The 23,923-nt window shown below is 53.9% G+C and overlaps 2 protein-coding genes across 31 annotated transcripts in view; one reads left to right on the forward strand and one right to left on the reverse strand.

Moving 5' to 3' along the window:
- The window catches only part of MAPT (microtubule associated protein tau), a 40,144-nt gene extending 32,313 nt beyond the window's left edge, over positions 1 to 7,831 (forward strand). For 23 of the 24 annotated variants that reach the window (XM_086864146.1, XM_086864150.1, XM_086864149.1 and 20 more), the window contains 3 exons: positions 3,053 to 3,134; positions 3,250 to 3,362; positions 5,185 to 7,831. In XM_086864146.1, the coding sequence (XP_086720272.1) occupies positions 3,053 to 3,134; positions 3,250 to 3,362; positions 5,185 to 5,400 (411 nt within the window). In that variant the 3' untranslated portion in view covers positions 5,401 to 7,831. Of the gene's footprint in view, positions 1 to 3,052; positions 3,135 to 3,249; positions 3,363 to 4,727; positions 4,861 to 5,184 lie in introns of all 24 variants that reach the window. The other variant, XM_086864134.1, reaches the window with a different exon arrangement.
- Positions 7,832 to 8,209: 378 nt separating this feature from the next.
- The window catches only part of KANSL1 (KAT8 regulatory NSL complex subunit 1), a 76,097-nt gene continuing 60,383 nt past the window's right edge, over positions 8,210 to 23,923 (reverse strand). For 2 of the 7 annotated variants that reach the window (XM_086864062.1, XM_086864063.1), the window contains 11 exons: positions 22,670 to 22,785; positions 21,133 to 21,322; positions 18,131 to 18,296; positions 15,288 to 15,470; positions 14,808 to 14,966; positions 14,363 to 14,514; positions 12,955 to 13,073; positions 12,328 to 12,385; positions 11,883 to 11,995; positions 10,428 to 10,674; positions 8,210 to 10,251 (listed from right to left, as the gene is read on the reverse strand). In XM_086864062.1, the coding sequence (XP_086720188.1) occupies positions 9,961 to 10,251; positions 10,428 to 10,674; positions 11,883 to 11,995; positions 12,328 to 12,385; positions 12,955 to 13,073; positions 14,363 to 14,514; positions 14,808 to 14,966; positions 15,288 to 15,470; positions 18,131 to 18,296; positions 21,133 to 21,322; positions 22,670 to 22,785 (1,794 nt within the window). In that variant the 3' untranslated portion in view covers positions 8,210 to 9,960. The remainder of the gene's footprint in view (positions 10,252 to 10,427; positions 10,675 to 11,882; positions 11,996 to 12,327; positions 12,386 to 12,954; positions 13,074 to 14,362; positions 14,515 to 14,807; positions 14,967 to 15,287; positions 15,471 to 18,130; positions 18,297 to 21,132; positions 21,323 to 22,669; positions 22,786 to 23,923) is intronic. The other 5 variants (XM_086864067.1, XM_086864069.1, XM_086864065.1 and 2 more) reach the window with 3 other exon arrangements.

A 23,923-nucleotide genomic window follows, 5' to 3' on the forward strand; every position in this document is an offset into this window, starting at 1 on the left:
ACACTAATCACCAATGCTATCTGCAGCCACCCTGCTGTCACATAGCCATTGGGGACGTGCTGTCATTTAACCCTGTTAACCCCAAAGTGAACCCTAACCAGTCCTGGCCATGCCTGACATGGACAGAAATAACTGCCCCGTGTCCAAACCACGTCTGTAACAAAACCTCCCAGTAACTCCAGGGTTGGCACTGCTGGGGAGGCTCCTTGTCTGCGGGGTGGGGTCTCTGGCACACGGTGATGCCAGGTAGATCTGTGAGCAGACCCAGTCCTCATTGCTCAGTGTGCTGCTAAATTGGACATGATCCTTCCCAAGGTGTGAACGTGCCCATTCCCATCAGGCAAGTATGATCCCTGCAAATATTCCGTTTCTCCTTGCTAACGAATGTGTCCAGCAGCGCCCGTGGAGGCTGAGCCTGAAGTATTGTTGAGTTAATTGATTTGAATGCTGGCATTTCCAGCTGTTCCCACATAAATACCAGACTCAGCTTTCAGTCACTGTGCCAGAAACCTGGAGAAACTCCACAGAGGTTGGTGGATTTACAGCTGGAGGCAGTTTGGGTCCAGGAAAGATGCTGGACCGGGGAAAACGCATCCCTGAGAGCCCAGACAGTGTGACTGGGGCTGGTCTGAGATTCTCCTTGGGCTGTTTTTGATCTCTGGACGCCCTCCCCGAGAACCTGAGCCTTGCAGAAGGCTTGGCAGGTGAACACAGCGACACAGCTGGGTTTGCAACCTCTGGCCTGAATTTGGTGTCACTCTGCAATGGCTTCACAGGCCAGAGGAGCTGCTCTGCAGAGCTCAGACCCTGTCAAGCAGTTCCATGGTTCTTCCTCTTCCTTACTCTGGGTCCTGCACCGCCTGGGCTGCCCAGGGTGCGGTGGACCAGGAGCTGGTGTTGGCCACAAATCCTCCTCGCTGTGCCTGGTGATGAGCTCGTCCCTTCCCCTGCAGAGCTCACACCGTGGGTAAAGAATAACCTGGATTTTCACCTGGGTGTTGTGATCCCTCCCCAGGCCCTGCCAGAAATGAGAACCCCACGACCTTTGCCTGGCTGCAGCAGCTCTGGGAGCAAAGCAAAGGCTGGCAGGGGCAGAGCGTGGCTGCACAGGGGGCTGGGTCCTGGGGCTGCCCTGGGGGGACCCCAGTGGCCTTTGGGACTTTACCCCCCCTGCCAGCAGCACCCCCTGCCCCACCATCGCTGCCTCCAGAGGTCCCTGCTGCTCCCTGGGGTCGGTGTCTGGTTTTTAAGCCCGTGGATGCTCTGCCCAGGGGATGCCTTTGGCAGAAGCTGGGCTCAGCGCTGCTGATGCTGAGGGGTGGGATCCCCAGGTCTCTGGCACTGGTTTCCCAGGCAAACAACTCTGTTCCCCTTTTCCTTTCTTGCTGAAACGGGGAGGGTCCTTCTCTGCTCCCCAGCAGGATGGGAAGGGATGATGGAGTCCTGTCAGTCAAAAAAGGGACTGGGAATGAGAGGAGAAAGTTCCAATTGCTGATTTCTTGTTCTGGAAACGGGAGGACTTTCAGTCCCGGGTCTCAGTGGTGCCTGAATTGCTGAGAGACCCTTCAGGGTCACAGCTGGGATTAGAAAGGCACCAGCTGCCCTTTTTGGGTCTGTTTCCCGCTTTCCAACCAAATGCAGCTCCTCTCCTGGCTGAGTGCTTTACACGTGTGACCTTTCCCAGCGCTGTCTCCACGTCTGTGTCCACGGTGTGCTCCCAGACCCCGAGGGGTTGCTTTTCTCCCTCTCTGTCTCCTGTCAAATGTGCCTTTTGGTCTGCGTGAGCATCGGAGACAAGGCAGGTCAGCAGGGCTCTGAGCCTCTGTTCCTCCTTTAGCTGGCTCCCTGCTGGGCTGTTCCTCAGGGCTGTGACAGGCACCGAGGGCGTTGGGGCCATGTGAGAACCGGAGGATGGACCTTCCCCTGGGCTTTTGGGTCAGCCTCAGGTGCTGAGCTGGGGAGCAGTGGGCCCTTGGTGCTGTTCTGGGCTGCTGGAGGGGTCAGCTCCTCTGCAGAGCTGCCTTTGGTGGGGCTGCTGAGAGCACCACGCCTGCTGTGGTGCCTGGGGAGCACGGGCAGCAGCATTTGCTCCCTGGGAAGTGCCCAGAGCCAGCCTCGGGGTGTGGCTGATGCCATTTCTCCTCCGAGCTGACCCACGGCCGCCGTGAGTCCCAAACCTGGCTCTGGGGTAACCTGTGGGCTCCAGGGGTCTCTTCTCCCCCCTTGTCTCCTGCTCCTGTAGCTGCTGTGTGTGTGCGTGGTGCCAGGGTGCTCCCCGTGTGTGGCTGCTGCCCTGCAGAGCCCCTGCTGTCCCTCTGTCTGTCCCGTGTCCCTCTGTCCGTGCACAAGAGGCTCTGGGCACGGGGGGTGGTCCTGGAAATGCTGGAGCCCATGTTCAGAGATATCCTGGGCAAAGCACATCAAAACAGAGCTTAAATATCACAAAATGCTGTTGTGGTTCAATATTTTATAATTGCCATTTTAATTTCTATGATGTGAACTCCAGATATTTAGACTTTGCTTTGCCTTTTCTTTGTTTTTCTTTTTTTGTTTTTTTTTTTTTTTAACCCTTATTTCTGTTACAGCATTTTTCAGAAATGCATATTTTGGTCACTCTTTTAAAAGTTCTGTGCACATTGATCATTTCTGTTCTTTCAGTTTTTGTGGACATAAGCTTTATGTTTTACACCAGAAAAGGTATTTATTTTTTACATTTTCTCTCTGGTATATCTCCTACTTTTGGATGATGTGTATGCAAATCTTAATTAATTACCACTCCACTTTCTCTCTCACTCGAACACTTTAAAATTGCCTCTACTCCCCGCTCTGTGGAGAGGTGATCTCGTGCATGCTGACATGTTAAGAGGCTACTGCACACGGGCATTAATGATCTCCCATTTCTGATGAGTTTCTTTGGTGTCATTAATCCTCCTGGGGTTGGAGCTGTCCTCTCCCTCCAGTCCAGCTCAGGTGCTGCGTGTGTTGTGCTCCCCCTCCCCTCCTGCCCGTGCTGGCCACCAGCTCATCCCCTTCTCCTCTCTCCTACGGGCAGGTGCAAATCGTTTACAAACCGGTGGACCTGAGCCATGTGACATCCAAATGTGGTTCCCTGGGCAACATCCATCACAAACCAGGTACCCCCCAGGCTCGGGGGGTGTGGAGGGGGGCAGAGTGGGGCTGCAGCGTCCTGGGGAGCTCTGGAGTGCTGTCCCCAGCTCCTGAGCCACCACCTCTCCCTCTCACTTGCAGGTGGTGGCCAGGTGGAGGTGAAATCTGAGAAACTGGACTTCAAAGATAAGGTGCAGTCGAAAATCGGGTCCCTAGACAACATCAGCCACGTCCCTGGAGGAGGCAATAAAAAGGTAAAGGGCGCTGGGGGCGGCTGCAGTGCTGGGCAGAGCTGCTGCCAGCCGGGCTCTGTCCCTCGGGCTGTGGCACCGCGGCCAGCACAGGCAGGGACAGCCTCTCCTGTGCTCTCCTGCCTTCCTGCTGCCTCTCAAGTTGGTGTTTGTGTCTCAAAGCCTGCCCACAATGAAGTGTCACCATCAGCGAGCCCTGTGCCGTGCTGCTGCTGTGACACAGAGCTGCAGAGGTGTTGGATCCCCAGGGAAAGGGGAGCATTAAAGGCTCAGCTTTATTTAGAGCAGGTGACTCTGCAGCAAGCTGGCCCTTCAGAAGGTGATTTCTCCTTCCTGACCGAGGGCTCTGTGAAGGGAAGGGAGTGTTTGGGGGGATTTAAATTGAAAGACAAAAGATGCTCGGGTCAGGGAAATACTGAACTAGGGCTGAGCTGTTCCCACCAAGGCTTTGATGGTGACTTGAGTGAGTTTTAGCCAAGTAAAACAGCCCCACAGCTGGGCTTCAAGGCCACCAAGTCCCCAGCAGGCAGGGGGGTGAGGACATCAGGTAAGCACAGAGCTGAGACTCCAGCCTGGCGACACACAGGGTTCAGCTTCCCCAGGGAAAAGTGGTTTTTATCTCGCTTGTTTTTGCAGCACTTTTGTCTCAATGGGAGGGGAAGGTTCTGTTTGAGCTCCTGTATTTTGGCACTTTGTTCTTGGCCACGTGTTCTCTGTGCAGCTCCAGCTCTCACCTCCAGCTGGCCTCTGACTGCGGGACCGCTTGCCTTCCTTCCCCTTCTCTCTGCCGTGCATCAGCCTCCCCTGTGCTTCACTGAGCCCTTTGCCATCAGTTTTGTCATTCCAGAGATGGCTCTGTCACATCCTGGCACATTCACTGGGCCATAGTTTGAAGAACTTGCTCTTTGCAAGGCCGTGACCCATCACCACTTCAGCCCCTGCCCTGCCTAAACCCAGCCTGGGGGAGGTTGTGGCTGTAGCTGAGTCCAGGTGCAGCTCTGCTGCCCTTTCCCATCTTCCCAAGCCTCCTCCTTGCTCCGTGACACAGATCCACATTTGGGCTCACAGACTGCAGCTCTTCAGGCTGAGCTCTGGTTCCTGAGCCGGGTGCTCCGTGCTCTGCCCAAGTCCCTGTGCTCTCCCTTGCTGTTCCTGGAGACTTTTCCTCCCTGGCTCCAAAGGCAGCCACTCTTCTTTCTATGAGTCAGTGAATGGCCCTGATTTTCAGATCTTTTTCTCCCCATTTTTCTATTTCTTTTCTATATTTTTTGTCTTTTTCCTTCTGGCTGACATTTCTTGGATCATGTTTTTTGTTGCTGATGCATTTTTTGTCCCCCCACTGCCCTGGGCGGGTTTCTTCACCTGTAGAGAGAGAAAGGCAAGGAAGACAAGACCCGGACCCCAAGCCCAGACCCCGCTGGGCTCCAGGCCCTGGTGCTGGAGCCACTCACCCCCACGGAGAGCCAGCCCCCAGCCCTGCTCTCGGCTGGGGAGGGCACCTGTAAGTAGCACACCAGATCCAGCTCACCGGGACAGGGGTTTGGCTCCTGGGAGCAGCTGCGTGGGCAAAGGGGAAGCTTCATGTGCCACATCCCCCCAGGATCTCTGCCAGGGGACTGGGAGCAGCCCAGGCTGTGCCCTCTGCGTTCCCAGGAGCTCACCTGGGGAGGACTTGGCAGCATCCAGAGGCTCAGGTCCTGCTGTCCCCGCCGGTTCCTGGGCCGTGCCCGAGGCCTGGGGCCCTGGGGACTCCGGTTCAGTGCTCTGAGCTCCGCTCCCACCTCTCATGGCCGTGCCCCCCTGACCGCCCTCCTCTCCCTCCCAGATTGAGACCCACAAGCTGACCTTCCGCGAGAACGCCAAAGCCAAGACCGACCACGGCGCCGAAATTGTCTACAAGTCCCCGACCATCTCCGGAGATGCCTCCCCGCGCCGCCTTAGCAACGTCTCCTCCACCGGCAGCATCAACCTGGTGGACTCCCCCCAGCTGGCCACGCTAGCCGACGAGGTGTCCGCCTCGCTGGCCAAGCAGGGCTTGTGATCACGGCACGGCGGCCACCAGGAGAGAAGACAAGGAAAGGAAACAAAAAAGAAAAGAAACAAAAATAATAATCTGGCCTTCTTCCTCTGTTCCTTTTACAGCTGCTTCCCCGTCCCTAACTGGTTAATGATTTAACCTGCTTTTACTGTTCATTCAGCTCTAGCTCCAGGACTTCAAAATCAGTGACACTATGAGGTACAAAACCTCCTCTCCCCCTGCTCCTCGGAGCGCACAGCCCGTCCCCGTCCCCTGCTCCCCGCGCTCCTGCCGCGTCCCTCGCTGTCCCGGCCCGGGAAGGGGCGGCCACAGCACGACGCTGACCCGAGCACCCCACACCAGCACAGGGCAGCGGGTGGCTCTCCCGGGCAGGGGCTGTGACCGTGCCCAGCCCGTGCCCTGCCGCTGGCCAGGGCTGCGGGGGGGTGCCCTCCCTCCTCACGTCAAATTTGCCTGCTGATTTGGAAGAAACCTTTTGTTTTTATTTCCGAAAGCCGAGATGTGTATGAAGATAACGGCCAGGTACCCCCTAACCCGCTCTCAGCTCCGGCAGCTGGAGTTCAGGCGACGCCGGGTGCCCGCTCCGAGGGTCCCGGACGGCCGTTCCCCTCTCCGTGGCTGTGCTGGAACCGCTGAGTGGATGAGTAGAGGCTTTTCCCCATTCCTTTGGCAGCCCCTCGTGTCGTAGAGTAGATTTGTCTGTATATGCTTGGACCGTGCCAGGGTGATTGTTTTCATAAATGAGCATGTGTTTAAAAAATAAATGCTGTAAGTAGTTTTGAGCTGCCCCGCGCCGGCTCTGCCGTAGCCCAGCCGGGGCCCGGGTGCCGCAGGAGGAGCCCGGCACCGCATGTCTGCCGGGGGGGCTGCCCGGGGAGCTTGGATGAGGGGCACTCACAGCTCCAGGGCTGGGATGGCTCCTGGATTTGGGTGCAGCTTGTGACATTTTTGGGTTGTTCTTTTTCTTTCCCTGCAAGGTCAGCTCAGCGATGGCGGAGGTGGCAGCTCCATGGCTCTGCTGTGCCGGTGGCAGCGGTGAGACCCCGGGAGGACGTGGGGGAGGCGGCAGCAGCTCCCCCAGCCCGGGGCCAGCGGCTGCTCCCCGGCACTGAACCCCCTTTCTGGGCGCTCCCCGGGTGTGAGCTGGCAGCGTCTCACCCCTCACACAGCCCCGGCAGCGCTCGGGGACAGGAGCCAGTCGAGTTCATTCTTTGGCTGCTTCTGTTCCCCTGTGGCTCTCTGGGGAGCACGAGGGGGTCCTGCGGCCATCCCCGCCTGCCCCTTCCCTCTTCAACCAAAGAGGCCGAGGTGCCGCCGGTGCAGCTCCGTGTGTCCCGTGGGCACAGCGGGGAGGGCAGAGGGGCCCTGCTGGGGCCGCAGCCCCGGGCTGTGCTGCAGGGAAAGCCGCGCTTTCCCAAGGGCTGGAATCCTGCTCTGACAGGGCTGGCGGGGGGTCAGGGCCCCTGGCTGTCCTTGGGGTGGTGGCTGGGTGCCACCAAGGCTGTGAGAGCAGCAGTTCCTCCAGGACAGGATGCGCTCCCATCCTGCAGGCCTGGCCGTGGGATGGGGATGGTTTGGGGGGCCCAACCCTTCTCTCTGCAGCCCCAGGAGCTGCTTTATTGCTGGGGAGAGGCTGGTCCAGCACCACCACCATGTCCAGCTTGTCACTCGCTCCGTTCACTTGACTCCATGATTGTAAGACTCTGTGCTCCGTCCCCGACTCTGTAGCGCTGTAGGAGCCGCCGCGGTTTTTGTCCTTTGTAGAACGAGCAAGTTGGGAGAGCCCTCAAAGCATCACCTGTCACCCCTGCCGGGCTGCAGGACGGGGTAGCTGAGCTCGCCTGTCCTGTGCCACCCCTGTCCCCTCGGTGCAGCCCCTGAGGGACAGCAGCACCCCGGGCTGGGATGTCCTTTGTGCGCACCGAGCTCCAGTCAGCGACCCCTTCCTCCTCTGAGTGTCCTCAGCCCCGGCTGCCGTCCCTCCCGGGGCTGTGGGGTGCCAGGGCAGCCCTTTACATCCACAGTGTCACCCACTGTCCCCTCCAGCAGCCCGAGCCACGTCCCCTGCCCCAACCCTGCCTTCAAACCCAGGCCTGAGGGTCCCTGTGAGCAGCCGGACAACCTGAACCCGGCTTTTCCTTTACTCCACACACATCCTGGGTCTGAAAAGGGTTAAAACTGGCACTGATTTGAAGAAAAAAAAAATAAAAAAAATCCTATTTCTGCACTTCAAAAAAAGTCTGCCTGATCGCAAAGGTCGGTGCCAGCCTGTGTGGTGTCGGCTGCGCCGGGGAGGGGAGGGAAGGTTTGATCTCAGTGTATCATTCTAGCTTAGCTTCTGTCTGTGGGTGTCCATAGTGTATCGTGTGTTTAACAACTGGTTTACACTGTTGCCGTAAAAGTGAATTTGGAAATAAAGTCATTACTACGATAATGATAATTGGCACCTCTTTTGCATGGGGGCCGTGGGGTGGGGATCCATCCACAGAATCCCCGGCTGGGCCAGCAGAGGGGCAGAGACTGCTTTGCAGTTCCTGCTTCCCTTTTCACACTCCCACAGCTGTCCCGGGGCACAGAGGGGTGCAGGAGGGGTGACCTGCCTGGTGGAGCAGAACACAGCAGTCCCTGGAAGAGAACCAGCAGCACCCAATTAACCCCAGAAATGTAAAATAACCCCCAGCCCAGGGGTTCCTCCTCTCGCTGCCTGTAACTGCTGGAAAAGAGCATCACACAGGAGGGAAGCAGCTGATCCCAGTGCACTCAGGGCCCTTCCCTGTCCCAGCCCAGCGTTTCACACTCATCAAATGGAATATTACATTTTAATTTTTTTTTTAATCTTTTCTTCTTTTTTTTTTTTTTATAAGCACATTTGTGCTTTGCCAACAGAATCAAGACATTAACAAAGATCAGCTTCTCGGAAGAAAAGCATTTCTATATAACAAGGACATTACACAGCTCAAAGCAGGAAAAGAAAATATTTACAAAATACAAGGTGGGTTTTTTTTTTTGTGTGGTTTTTATAATGCTAAAAGGGTTATTCAGAATTTTCAACCTTATAAATAGAAAAGCACTTCTGCAGAGGGATATGGTAGCGCTGTTTGTTGGGTTTTTGTTTTAAAGAAACAATGACGGATCCCTTAAACTAGAACAGAACCAAAACCACGAGATCATGTTGAAAATTGTGAAAACCCCGACCATGAAGCAGTTCAGCGACTATTTCTTTACGATTACAAAATGGAAAAAAAAAAAAGTCCTTTGTATTTTTTTTTTCCGTTTTTTTTTGGTGATGTGATTATACATAAGACAGGCACAATGCTAGCAACAGGACAGGCCCAGGAGCCACACCGTCAGGACCGGGAAGCGTTACGGATGGGGACGGCGTGTGGGGTCCGGGATCACTGCGGGTGCGGAACCGGGCGGGAGGGGACGGGGAGGAACAAACTCAAAACCTGTCAGGAGCGGGCGCCGCCAGCGCCCGGAAACGAAACGGAACCGCCCCCGGTGCCGGGACGGTGCGGGAGTGGAGCGAAGCTGTGGTGACCCCACGCGGGTTCGGGATGGCCCCAATCCCCCAGGAGCCGCCTCCTGCCTCCATCCTTCCCTCTCTGATCCCCCTTGTCTGGCACAAACCCACCTGCGGGACCCCGGCCCGCGGCTCCCCGAGCCCCCAGCGAGGGCACAACTCCAGCACTGGCCACAGCCCCGTTCCAGCTGCACAGCCTCACCCCAAAGGGCGTCCAAGGGCCCCGGGAATTCTGCTCCTGCTCCGAGCATCGCGGACTCTTCCCCTCCCTGCCCTCGAAACGCAGCGGGAGTGCACGAGCTGTGCTCCCACCCCTGCCACGCCGAGCTGAGTGTGCAGCGCACACGAGATCCCTCCTTTCCCCCTGCTGGGAACGGCCACAGCCACTGCTCCAAACCAGGGGAGAAGGAAGGAAGGGGAAGGTGTCCCCAGGGGCAGAGGGAGGATCAGGGAGGAACAGAAACCCCCTTGGGATACCTGGAACTACAACCTGGGGCAGGAAAATCCAGGAGGGTGGAAGTGCAGGTGGGCGCTCTGCAGGTGAGGACAGCCAGACAGTGAAGGTTGCAATCCCAAGACATCACTTTTCACCACTAATTTCACTCCACTAAAACCTTTCAGGGTGGGGGGAGTGGGTTAAGAGAAAACGACACCCTTTTGTTGGGAAAAACTATCCCCGAAATCTGCTAGTCAGCTAAATCCTGTGCTCTAGTTTTATACACCTAAAGGAGGGAGGAAAGGGGAGGGGGTCTGGTGGGCTGCTCCCCTCCCGAGGCTTCACTCCACTGGGAGGAATCTGGGGGTCATTCATGTGACGAGGAAACACGGAGAAGGAAAAAAAAAAAAAAGAAAAAAGAAAAAAAAAGAAAACAAAGGAAAAAAAAAAAAAGAAAACAAAAAACAGTTTCTAAACTCCTTAAATTCACTAAAAACTGTGAAAATTCCCGGCAGGATGTTTGAATATCAAACGCAGATTTTGGAAGCTTTAATGCCAAGAGTTAGTTCTGTGTGTTGGTTTGCTCATGTCTCCCCGTGTGTCTCTATCTGTGCGCTGGCCGCAGGACTGCGGAGCAGGAGGAGGAGGAGGAGGAGGAGGAAGAGGAGGAGGAAGAGGAGGAAGAGGAGGAGGAAGGGGGGGCCAGCGGGTTTCGGCTCTTGAGGCTGGCCAGGCCGGGCGAAGCCGAAGCGCCATCGCATTCCCGGGAGGATTTGCTGCCCGAGGTGCGGCGGGTGCAGCGCGACAGCCGGTCCTGGGCGTCGGGCTGGTCCTCGCACTCCGTCCGGGGGTCGTAGGAGAGCGGGAAGGTGCGGCGCTCCCAGGGCTGCACGGCCTGCGGGGAGAGAACCGCGTCACGGAAAATCCCCGCAAAAGCTTCTGTCCCGACTCCTTGCACGGATCCGGAGCTCAGAGCCGCTCCTGGTGCGGAGCGCGGAAGCTTCAGCGGCTGCAGACGGAGCTCCCGAGCCGCCTCCCCGCGCCCGGGTCACCTGCGCAGCCACAACCCACCTGCTCGTCCGGGCCGGCCTCGGGCGTGGAGCAACGCGTGTCCTCGCTGGACAGGAGCCGCAGAGAGTCCCGGGACAGGGGCGTCAGGGGGGCACAGAGCAGTTCGGGGCTGATGGGGCTGCGTGGTGAGTGGGTGTGGGACAGCTCCAAGTGCGAGTGGTAGTTGCCCACCTCAGGGGATGCCGGCTGGGGAGTCGAGGGGTTCCCCAGCTGGGGGGTCGTCCGTCCGTCTGTTGATCTGTAGGACCTGAGATGGGAGCGGCTGTGAGAGCCCGGCCGTGCTCCCCCACTGGGGCCTGATCCCACCCCAGGATCCTTTTGCCCTGAACACAAGCAGGGAATGGCACAGCCCAGAGGCCGAAGCCACCCAGGCCCATCCCCGTCCCATTCCCACTGTCTGGATGCACCACGGCCGCTGCTCTCCACAGGTTCTGTGTCCCACACACCTCCTACGCTTCCAGTGCTGCACAAACACCGTGATGAGAAACTCCTTATGAAATCAAGACACTTCAAAGTGTTTCCCCCTCCTCACACCTGGTGACCCCTGGCAGTGGCTCAGGGACTGAGCGCAGGGAACCAGCAATGCTGGAAATGCAGTAATTTCAGCAGCGGGGAGTGGGAGGAGCACGGTGAAACCCCAAGAGCTCAGATTTCAACCAAGAATTACAGAACTCTGAGCCCCAACACAGAGTCCAGATAAAAACCCACAGGCTACAAGCAGAGAAACATAACTGAGCTCGCAAATCCATGTGCAACTCTCCAAGATGAACTGCAACAGCAAGCAGACATCAAGGATTTCAGATGTAAAAAATGGGCTAAAGAAACAGCAAAACATCCCAGGAGCAGTGGGAACTGCAGCTGGAAACAGCAGCAGCAGCAGCACAAGTGGCATCTGACACAGGCCAGGAACCCCAGCCCAAAGACACTGACCCAAACCACAACAGCTCCAAGGGCAGTGACAGAGCTGGGGCTCTGCAGCGTCTCTGCCCTAGAACAAAGTGACTCCAGGAAAACAAACCCTCAGTGATGGAACCGAGAAGAGCAAATCTCTTCTTGTGCAGGTTTATGACGAGACCAACAGCTGCAAACAGCGCTGCTTTTGGACACCCACTCATAAAGACCCAGCAGAAAGGGAACTGAGCTGTGCAGTGACTGTCCCTGATCCTGCAGGAACGATGCCATCGCAAGCCCTGTGCCTTCCCCTGGACTCCTGGGCTGGCACAGCACGTCCCTCGCTCCTGGAGCAGTGCTTGAGCAGAGGGTGCAGCTGTGTGCAGCACGGCGGCTGCAGCTTCATCCCACCCAAGCAACTGTGCCCCGCTCCCACACGGGCTCCTCCAGCTGCATGGCACCAAACTTCTCAACGCCAGCACCGCTTTCAAGCGTTTTGTGAGTCACCTCCTGCTCCCAGGAGCATCCCAGTGGCGGGAGTGCGGCCCTGGGGCAGGGCTGTACCTGCTGCCCCGGCGCTGCGGGGGGACGCTCGTGCTCCAGAGCCACCGCGCTCGCTCCATCTCCTCACACTTCCCGTGCCGAGCAGCGAAGGCCGAATCTGACAAGTCCTCAACCTGCAAGGGGAGGCAGAGGGCTCGGTCAGAGCTTTCTTCTTTCAAACAACCATCTCTCTACAGTTCTGCCAGCACTAGTGGCAGTGAGAATTTAGAATGTCCTGAGCTGGAAGGGACGCACAGGGATCACCCAGTCCTGCAGACACCCCGACAGTCCCATCCCACACCCAACAGCATTGTCCAAGTGCTCCTGGAGCTCTGGCAGCCCTGTACAGGAACCAACACCAGCTCTTGGTTCCCTGCTGAGGTCCCTGCCTCTGTTTCCTCTACAGACACTGTTCAGTCACCACCAGCCTCATCCCACATGAACTGGGAAATAAAACCCTTCTTACCTCCTCGTTGTCCTCCTCAGGGTTGGCTTTCAGAGCACTGATATCAACTTCACGCCAGCTGCAACACAACCACCACGGGCATCACTCAGGGCACAGCCAGAACCAGCTGCACATCCCCCTCCCCACACAACACTGGCTTTTGGGAAAGGGAAATTCCACTCTGCCACGAGGAGCAACACTCTTGGGCTCAGGGTGAAGTGCCAGAGCTCCCTGGTGGCCTGGTAGCAGAGCTGAGGCTTCCCAAGGACAGAGGAAGCAGAGCAGAGGCTGCAGCATTTCCTTCTCTTCCTCCCACAGGTTCCCTCCTGCCTGGCTCTGGGATGGGCCAGGGAGGAGCACAGAGGAACAGGAGGGAGCCAGAGTGAAGTTGGGAAGAGGCAGAACTGCGAGGTTAAGCAGCCCAGGTGCCTGCAGACCTGGGAAACCACTGGCACCTTTGGCTCAGCAGCAAGACAAGGAGACAACCAGGACTGACTTTAAACTGAGCAGACACTGAGCTGGGCAGCTGGCTTTGATGGCCAAGGGACCCTCAGAGGAAACCCCCAACCTCAGCAGTCCCCAGCAATGCAATGATCAGCTTTGCAACCTTTCCCTTACTCCTGCTTTGCCTTCCCTCTGGGGCAGTACCTGGGGGTGAGGATCTCCTTGTACTGCAGCTTCTCCACGCGGGTCGTGGCAGCCACGGACATGGGGATGACGATGTTGTTGATGTCAAAGGAGCTCTCCCCCCTCCTCCTCCTCGGCTGCTGCAACAGAAGAACCGAGAGAAAGGGATGTGGGGTCTGGCATGTGGGAGTCATTGATGGAGAGAGGACAGAATGATCTTGTCTGACCTACAGACACTTCAGAGCCAACATCAATCTGCACCAGACTGGAGTTCCCCTCCTGCTTGCTCCGAGTCCTCTTCCCACCCCCAAATCTGCCCCAGCAGCAAGGAAACCCAAACCCCAAGGTGTGGCTGCCCAGAGCGAGGATTGACCCTTTGGAGGGGAGCACACACGGACCCGCAGCTGCCTGGGACGCTTGAACACAGGAGGAGCTCCCCCCCTCAGCCCAGAGCCTGGAGCCCAGAGCCTGGAATCCTCTTGCTGGGGGAGGGAAACCTCTTCATCTTTCATTTCTGAACGAGCTTGCGAAAGCAACAAGAGAAACCCAGGGTGGGTGTGTGCAGAGCCAAGGTGGTGACACCTTCGAGGTGTCAGGGCTGCTGAGATGGGCTGGCCTCCCCTCCAGAACACCAAGCACACGCAAGCTGAACCAGCCCTGGGTTCTTCTGATGCTGATGTCACAGCTGGTGACGGAACAACTGAATTCTGCAGTGAAGGACCCAGAACCCCACAGCAACAAGCCTGGAGCAGGGGGTTCAAGGAGTCCTGCTCTGCTGTCCCATGTCACCTCCAGCTCAGGCTTTGGCCCAAACTACCAAATGGGTAGTTTGAACAGACAGAAGGCAGATTCTTCACTGGGACACCTGTGAGCTCAGCAGAATTCAGTTGTTCACTGGAGGGCTGCTGCTAATGTGGGCCTGGGAGGGTGATGGTGTCTGGTGCCATCGCCCTGTCCCAGGCACAGTGGGAGGGGGTTTTGGTTCTGCTCACTGACACAGCTCAGGAAGACCCCACATCCTGCCATCCTCAAGCAGTGTGGGAGTCTGAGTGTGTCTCAGAAGATGCTCTGAGCTCAGAGACTGCAGGGGAAGGTCACCACCACTGCTGTGCCCTGTGGCACCGAGGCCACGAGGGGAGCTGTCCCAGTGGGAGTTCAGCTCTTCTCCTGGCCACACTGATTCAGAAACCAAAATCTGGATGTGGAACACAGCCAAGGGACTGCTGGGCACGGGAATATTCACCAGCAGCTGCCCAGCTGATGGTGAACCTGGAATTGCAGCTGCCTGGCTCTGCACAGCCAACAGATCCAACACCCACTAAAGCCAGCGTGGCAAGACCAACACTGAGCACTCCCCAGCCCCAAATCTGTGTAAGAGCTGAGCCCCTGTGATGGAGCTGAACCCCCCCAGAAGGCAGCAGATACTCACAGCAGTGCCAGAGGTGCCCTGGGAAGAGGAGCTGGCAGGAGCTGAGCCCTCGGAGGAGGTGGAGAGCTGCCGAGCTATGGGGCTGTGAGGGGTGGGGGTCACAGCTGCTGACAGGTAGCTCGGGCCAGCGACGTCCGTGTGATGCTTCAGCACTGCACAGGGAGAAAATGAACAACAGCGTTAGCAACAAACCCGACCCAGCCGAGGGGTGGTGGAGAGGAGAGGACCGTGTGCACCAGAAAGGGCCGGTGCTGAGGAGCTCTGCAGGAAAGAGAAGCGCCTTCCGAGGGGGCTGCCCTGGGGAAGAAGCAGTTTAGAGCACACGAGGCATTGCTGCGGTGGCGGCTCGGCCCAAAGCAGTGCGTGCCCCCTTCTCTGGGGCAGAGAGGCTGGGGATGCAGCAAAGCCCAAGCTCCCCCCGAGACACCTGCCCCTGGGGGCCTACCTTCACTCCTCTCAGATGAGCAGTCTCGCAATCGCTTTTTGTCAAAGGCAGGAGGCTGGGCAGAGCGCTCTGGCGCTCTCTCGGCCTTGGACACGGCCGAAAAATCGTCTAAAGGCGGCCTGTGTGCCTTGTCTGCTTGGGCTTTTTGATGGGAGCGCTCTGAGGAGGGGAACAGAGAAAGAGCTATGAAATGCCCGTTTTCACCTCTCTTTCTGCTGGCACAGGAGGCTCGGGCAGAGTTTTCCAGCTCCACAAATTGTCCACACCATGGGGGTGCTCAGACCTGTGGCACTGCTGTGGGCACGGCGGGCACCGAGCACAAGAAGGTCCCTACAAAGCTGAGCTGCACCTGCACACACCTCACCTGCAGCCCTGCCATAACCCTGCCTCACCCCTGGGAGCGGGACCTGAAGGGTATCATCCTCCTCCTCATCATCCTCCTGCTCCTGTGAGAGCAGCCCGGGCAGGGGCAGCACTTACTGGCCGCGGTGAAGAAGGAGTTGACCAGCTTGTGGCGGTCCTTGCGCGCGGGGTCAGCCAGGCTGGGGGGCACGGGGGCTCTGTGCTTCAGAGACAGCTTTTTGGGAGGTTTAGTTTTCTCGTAGGGTTTGTTCTGCCACTGGGATTTCAACATGCTCTGGAAGTGCAGGCTCGTGGGCACATCTGCAGGGGACACAGAACATGGAACCCAAATTAATCGTGAAACAAAGAGCACCCTGTCCCAGCTCCCCCAGTGAGAACAGCCCCGAGGAACAGGCAAGCACAGACTGTCAGACCCAGGCTTCCATACACTCTGCTCACATTCAGGAAGGACCTGCAATAGGTCCTAGCAGGTCTTTGTGAAAAGGACACTCCTACAGGATTCGCAGCCCAAGCATGTCCTGGCAGGAGAAAAATGTTTTCTTTGTCAGAAAACGTCTGTGTCTTCACCTCTGAAGGTCCCTCATGTGGTGCTACCTCAGATTTGACTTCCAAGAATCTGAGGTATCTCAGCACCAAAATCTGGGCTGGAAGAGAGAAATTCAGCCTAAATCCTCAATTCCAAGTCAAGCCAGAAGCCAACCAGGTACTGCAGCACGTTAATCTGCCTGATGTGGAACCTCAGCCATGAGAAGTTGTGTGTGACCACACCTGAGAGGCCCCAAGAGGAACTCCTGGCTGATAGTTCTTTGGCCATCACTGCTGGCTTCTGGGGACATGCTCCAAAAAACGTGGAGGGGCCAGGCCAGTCCTTCAGGGATGCTGCCAGCCACTAGAATGGTCAGACTTGGGGAAAACAGCCTCTGCTCTCTGCTCATCCTTTGCCTTCTCCTCCCAGTTCCCATCCCACACCATCTGTGGAAGGAGGGGACGGCTTGAAGCGAGGGGGACAAGGCCAAGACAAAACCTTGTCAGCATAAAGCGAGTTCTTTGCTGCTTTGGCACTGCCCTGCTGGCAGCAGAGTCCGTGCACAAGTGCCACCATCCCTCCTGCCCCTGCCGCTGGAGAAGCAGTGCAGGGCTCCCAGGGACCGGCAGATGGCAACCACAGTGAGCACAGCGCTCATCCTCCCTCCAAGGTTATTACATCATCCAAAAATTCCAGCGAGAAATCAAACCAAGCAGAAAAGCACCAAACCCCACACCACCCTGACAGGAAGGGGACAAAAAGGGACAAAGCTCTGGCAGGGGTTAAAGGCCTCGCTGCATCTGTCCTGCTTGCCAGGGGAATAAGTGAATAAATGATCTTTTCCTCCTGCAGTGCCTGGCAGTTTTGCCCTTGGCAAACTGCTCTGGAGATCCCGGCTGGCACCGGAGAGACAGCTCAAAGTGAAAGTCAGCACATGCTCACAGCTCCAGCCCGCTCCATCCAGCAGGAATCCTCAGTGAGCCCCTGCACAGCAGCCAGCATGAGACAGCTCCAGCTGCAGCAACTGCCCCACCTGAACAAATTACCTGCCTTTGCTTTGGGATGGGAATCACCCCCTCCCAAAAATCAACCCTAGCAAACTGCACTAAGCATGACTGAATAAATGAAGTTCACCAGTAGGGGAAAATGGGTATTTCTGTACAGGTGTTTTCAGCTTTACAACAATTAGTTTTAAATCCAAAGTTTTTTAATCTCATGCAGCCAGAATGGATCTTCTGCCCTGTGAGCTGGCTGCAGGGAGCCCTGAAAATGGGAAGAACATGGGATAATTTTCCTGGTGTCTCTGCTGCAATAGCACCCAACAGGTTGTCTCCCCACTTCCCAGGATATTTGAATTAGCACTACAGAGGATCACAAGGGCTGTGAAAACAGAAAATAAATTCCTGCTTCAGGAGTTCATTAAGTTCCTTGAGCACTCCTGATCAGAGCTGTGTCTTTGGGAGGGGAGGGATCTAGCTAAAAATAGCACAAATTTACTATTTTAGTCTGGTTTAAATATAGTGCTAATGAAAGAGGCCACATTAATTGCTCCCAGACACTCCCTGCACTTCCTTCTGTCACGTGAAGCTTGTGAAAAGCTGGAATTTAAACCCAAGCACACCCATCAGCCCAGTGACTTCCCCCAGACCAAGCACCTGACAGCCCCAGGGAAGCCAGGCTCACACCTTCCCCCAGCACCAGAACCCCAGAATGGCCTGGCCAGGGACACCTGACACTATCCTAGCCCGCACCAAGCCCCGTCCAGCCTGGCCCTGGACACTTCCAAGGATGGGGCAGCCACAATTTAAACCTCAAGCAGCCACAAACCCCCAGCAATGGCAGGAACCACTGTGACCCATGCACTGCCCAACCCTCCCAATAAAAGCACAGTTCAAGAAGACTCTGGAAACTCTTCCCTTGGGAAAAGTTCCTACACATGAAATCTGTGAATAGCCCAGGGTCAGGGTTAGTTAATTATTGCTCTTAATGATGATTAACCCTGAAGCTGTAACCCAGGAAATTGAGTGTCCTAACGAGAACATCCCTTCTTGCTGTGCCTACTGAACCATGGAAGATCATTTTCAATTCCTCACGAGTCAAAAGGATTTCCTGTGGCAAACCAATCCACAAATCATTTAATACAGATGGACAAACTCTGGAAACAAATCTTCTTCAGGTGGTTTAGAGCCCCAAAGACCCCAGAGCCAGGTCCCAGGCACCGTGAGGCTCCAGGTGGAGATTCCCAAAACACAGCAGAGCCTACTAAAGTAACATTTCCCAGACCCTCCTGCTCCAGTCAGTGCTCTAATCTCAAAAACACCTGCAGATGAACAGCTCTGGTGGTACCCAAGCAGATCTGCACCTCCCCTGCAAGCCCAGGGCGCCTCCAAGCAGTCCCTGTGCCCCCCCAGGACCCCCCAGGACCCGAGCTCACCGTCTGGGAATGACAGGACAGGATGGATGCAGGAGTCCAGCTGGGAGAGGCGCTCCAGCAGAGGGGCATCGTACTGGATGTCCAGCGTGGAGGAGCTGCGGGCGCCGCACAGGGCACACGAGGGGTTGACGTCGCAGCTGCAGCGCGCCAGGCTGGCACGGAGCGCCTGCAGGGACACGGGGACATCACAGCCAGCCAGAACAGGGACCCTCCCTGACAGCCCTGCCACAGCCCACGGAACACAGCCAACAAGCAGCTCTGCTTTCTGAATATTCCTTGTACATATCTATCTATCTGTCTATCTATCTATCTATCTATCTATCTATCTATCTATCTATCTATCTATCATCTATCTATTATCTATCTATCTATCTATCTATTATCTATCTATCTATCTATTATCTATCTATCTATCTATCTATCTATCTATCTATCTATCATCTATCTATCTACCTATTATCTATCTATCTATCTATCTATTATCTATTATCTATCTATCTATTATCTATCTATCATCTATGTATCGATATAGACAGATAGATAGATGTTAATACATACTGTATATAAAGTATCTAAAATCAAGCCCACATTTTTATGTAATATAGTTATGTTTTATTGACAATAAATATACAATAAATTAATTTTATTTCTATATAATTTATGATATTGAACAGCTGTTATGTGACATTTATAAATATTGTTATAAAATTATGCTTATTATGCATAATATATATCTATAGGATATTCAATATTAATTATATACATTAGATATAATTATAATGTGTGTGCATATACACAAACACACACACACACCCTTTTTGTTTTTTCTCTACCTTGTACAGAACCTGTTAATTTAGTCTGGCCTCACGGGAGGATGCTTTCACTTTGCATAAACACAACTGAAAACTACGACTTACCAGCACAGACAGTTTAACAGCTGCTAAATTTGACTAAAAGTGTTTAATTTTATCTAGGTTGAAACCTCATTTATAAAAACCATGAGGCAGCACAATTCTGCTGTCAGAGAAGGGGGAAAGAAGCCATTTTTAGTTCCAGTGGGTCAGAACCATCATTATGTGCCAGGAGCTGGTACTTGCAGGGATATCTACAGAGTGACACAGGTGGTTCTCAGCCCTGTTCCTTAATCCAGGACAGTCTCAATTCACAGATTTACAGACTTGATACAGACTTCATCTGTGTGAAACCACTGCAAGCAGACACACAACTGGATATAAATCCCATGCAGAGAAAAGAACCCCTGATTCCCCACCAGAATGGAAGAATGGATCAAACTGGATCCTGCAGAAGCCTGTTCTGAGTCAGAATTGCTCAAATAATTCCCAGGAATTACTTGAAGGATGGGAGAGAATACCCACAGCAAGTGGCACTACACTGAGAAAAGGCTGCTTGAAGGGAAGAGCTGGAAACCCACTCCTGGTTACCAGTTAAGAAAAATGATCTAAAATAAATCAAATATAATTCAGTGAGGGTGAATGCAGGGAGCAAATGAAATGCAGTGCCCAGAGTGAGGAGGAAGGGGTAACTGAGCAGATACATTGCTACCTCTGAAGTTCTGCCCAGAGGATGTGGAGGTTGTGATGGATCCAACAACGAGCATCAATCAGCAGTGCTGTACCACTGCTGGGAATTAATTAATAAAAAATAATAAAGATTAAGCCCACAGGGCTTTTCAACTAGGATCTGGGCAAGGAGAGAGGCAATCCTGCCACTCTGCCAAATGTGGCAGCTGGAGGTCTGCCCCCAGCTTTGGGCACAAATTCCCATAAATGTGTGCAACCCAATTGTGAGGAAAACAATAAAAACATGACAGGATCAAAAACTCCACAATGCATGTGCAAAGTTCAGTGCAGAGCCACCTTGGGCTGGGCAGGAGGGCAGGAGGGAACTGGAGAAGGTATTTCTGGAGGTACTTCTGCAGCAGCACTTGGCCATGACTCAGCTGTCTCTGGAGTGACTGGAGGAGGACTCAGAAATCCCCTCCTGTCCGGCACTTCCACCCCTGGAACTGCTCTTCTGAACCATCTCTGATTACCAAACGGATTTGATGACAAGAACAAAGATCTAACACAGAATTTACAGCCAATTCTTCAAGCACTGAGTGCATGAGGCAGCCTCCACCACAAGAAAGTTCATCAACTTCCGAATCACTGAAGATTTTGCAAGTAATCACTGCAGAGCTCTCCCAGAAATACCCCAGATAAAACTGCAGATAAGTGATCAGTTAAAGCTGATTCAGCTGAGAAAGAATCTATTTTGCTCAGAAAAATGCTGCTTTTGGAGCTTCTCTTTTAAACATCCCCAGAGTGAAAACCCCCCCAGCCCTTGTGGGAGAGTTAGACTTGAAACACTTTGTCTCAAAGGTAAATGGATTTTTGCCATTATGGTTCTGCATGCACAAATAAAGGTCCTTATTTCCTCCATTTCTCACTATTTTCCCTCCAACTGACAGTTTATGGTATTCCTAAGAGAAAATAAAAAGAATTGAACGTGGCCCTTCCTCATCCAGGCAATAAACTCCATTTCCACTGAACGAATTCTGCATAAGGGAGATGAGTATAAAAGACAGTAATAAAGAAAACAAAAGAGTTAGAGAGGGCATTCATCCCACGTATGCCTGGGCAAACAGCTGTGGTTTTCCCTCGAGCAGCAGCGAGCTCCTGGGGCTTTGTTAATTCCTGTCTCAGAGTTAAAGTTTTCTGATACTTGACTTCTCAGGGCTTCTTTCTCCTGCTCAGACTGTGCCACACTGACCTACCTGGCCTTGAGTTCACCTCAGGCTGGTTGGTTTAAGAAAACTCACGAGTTCAGCATCTTCCCTCCCCAGTGACAGGTAAGAAAAATCCTCCAACCTCTTACAACCTTCTCCTTCACTTCTCCTTTGTTTTTCCAACAGCCTTTAAAGCCCTGCCGTCCTGCTCTTCCTTCCTGTTGTTTTCTTCCATCTTTACAAGGAAAGTAAGAGCAGAAACCACCCAACTGACCTTTTTGGAAAGGGGCATGATGGTGCTGGGTCGGACGAGCCGCCGCTTCTTGCAGCTGAGGACGGGGCGGGTGCGAGCGGCCACGCACGTCCCGTCCGCGGGGACCAGGGACAGGCGCTGCCTCTTGTGCAGGAGCTCCTCGGCCTCCTGGCCCTCTCCCTGAGCGTGTTCTGCCAGGCCAGGCTGCAGACTGCCCCAGAAGAGAGGAGAATAAGGAAAGCCCAGTTATTCATGCAGCACTACCAGCAGGTTCATGGTTCACACCTGAGCAAACACTCCAGGCTGAGTTTAAAGCTCTGCAGTTCATGGCACAACAGGTTTTATTAAACCAACTCCATTTTTTGCTTTTACTTCAGTCACCTTCCACTCTCCCACGACTGAACCTTTGACAAAACACCTTTGGAAGCTCTGAACAAAAATACAGCATTGAAAGCCACGGAGCAAAAGCCACTCTAGACCTGAACGGCTTTAACCCTGGAATTCAGCTTCCTCCAGAATGAGAGTTTGGGGAATCTCAAAACAAAGGGTTTTCATGAGTCTAAATGCCAGAGAACATACAATTTTATAGAAAAAATATTTAACCCTGCTGTAAACTCGGTTCTGATGAATATTTGAGATCTCTACCCGTGGCAGCTCTCAGCAGTGACCCCAGAAAGGTGCAGTGTTAACACCAACCTCGCCCAGGCACAAAGGATGCAGCAGCCCTGGCATCAATGCCCCGTGCCCTGAGCAGATCCCAGCGCAGCAGCGCCTCATCTACGGAACCTTTTCATGTCTATTCTACAAGTGTTTCATTTCTAAAAATGCAAAACATTAAAGCCCTGTGGTCTAAGGCTGTGCAGTTCAAAGGCTACAGGGACACAAAGGGCTCTGTTCCAGCCTGCAGTGTTCCAGCTGCAGCCACGGGCTCCTTGATCTGCTCACACTACATCGGTGCAGGATCCCTCCCTCCCTCCCTCCCTCCTTCCCTTTTCCCCTCTCCTTCCCTGCCTCCTCAAGGCACTGAGCAATTGCAACGTTTTTCAAGGGTTTTCAAGTGGTTCAACCCTGTAGCATCAGGGAATGTCTTTCACTTGTTTTCATTTACCCACTTCAAGACTTTCTCAACAAAAGCAGCCTGGAGAAATAAAGAATTTAGGAAGTTTTACTCCCCAAATCAATGGGATTCCTCCATAACTCCAATAAAGTGGGTCAGTGGTTACAGGTAATTCTGTGAGCAGGGATTAGTACCCCTGAATCACACAATTTGCAGATGTATTAAAACTACTCATAAAGAAACAAGTTTTGCCCATGCTCAGTGCACAGCTGCCTGCAGGGCTTGTTCATGTAAACACAGCTCAGTTTAATTCCATTTTCAGCAAAACAATGCAGCAGAAAACCTCAAGCAAGCAATCTCCTTCAAAATGTTTCCAGGCATGATCTACTACTGTACTTTTTGAAGAAAGGCACCATCTATACCATCACCAGCTCAGTCACAGCCTGGTTTCCAACAGGACATTGCCAAGATCCTAACACTCCAGAATGTCCAAGAGCTTACGTGTTAATAACTCCATTGACGGGTCTGGGTGCTCCACAGGGCTTGGTGGGATGGGATTCAGGAGTATTTGCAGCAGAAATACCCACGTTTTCCAGGGGCTGAGATCCAGACACACTCTAAGGAAGGGTGAGAAAAATACAAATTAATAAAAGCTTCTTAAATAGACACAACTTGTATTCCTGGGATCTAGCTGAGGATTCTGCACTGCAGCCATGGATTTGCACACAGGACTTCAAACCAGGGTTCAGGAGTCACTGTGTGAACAGGAGACCAGGGACATAAGGAGATCTTAGGGAGCAGCAAGAGGATGGAAACACGGCTGCTCTTTCATTCCAAGATCCAAAGGACTTTAATTCCCCTCAGGCAACCAGGAGCATGAAAGGCTCAGGGCTTTAAAGAGATTTTAGCATTTTGTCTCCACAGTGCAAACAAGTTCATCACCACCTGTAAAGCTCTGCAGCCTCTCCTGCAGCTTGGTTTCTGTTCTGAGCTATGTGGTTGAAAGCTCCTGCCTGAGCATTTTGGGGGAGAACAGGGAGGGAGGGAGAGGGGAACTGACTTGCAAAACTGAATTTGCATTTTAACTTACTACCTGTGCAAACACAGTCCAAACAGCATTTCAGGGAGTGTTTTAGATGAGTGTGAACCCTGGCTGTGGGGTTTGGATGAGAACAGGGCGAGTCTGTAATGCTAAAAGTGCTGGATAAACACAAAGCTGGAAACACCTTTTTGGTATAGGAAACTGAGTAAAAATTGAGTTAAAAACACTGTGCTCCCCAGTCCTGTCTGTCTGAAGTCTGAAATGCAAAGCCCCTGGCTCTGCAGGGAGCAGCAGGATTGTCACCAAGGACACACTGGCTTTGTACCTCCCAGCAGTGACATTCCTGCTCCCCACCCTGGAGCAGCCCACCAGTGTCAGTGTGTCCACACCTCTGGCATTCATCACCCTCAGCCCCATCCCTGCAGCCCCCCTGTTTTAGTGTCAGACACGCTCCTCCCTGGGGTTAAACTTTATTTCTTCCTTTGTGCAGCACTTCCTACACTCCCTGCCCTGTCTCTCGCTGGGGTTCCCCCTTTGAGCACACCCCCTTTGGTGGTGTGGTACAAGTACCAAGAAAAAAGGCCAAAGCAGAGGTCTGACACCACACAGATGGTCAGCCAAGCCCCCTGCTTGGCCCTGACTCCATCCCAAACCCATCTGCACTGTGTGGAGCAAACACCCTCCAACTCAATAAACACAAAACCAGGCCATGG

This window comes from Cyanistes caeruleus, chromosome 27, assembly GCF_971803275.1.
Source record: "Cyanistes caeruleus chromosome 27, bCyaCae1.hap1.1, whole genome shotgun sequence".
Classification (NCBI taxonomy): Eukaryota; Metazoa; Chordata; class Aves; order Passeriformes; family Paridae; genus Cyanistes; species Cyanistes caeruleus.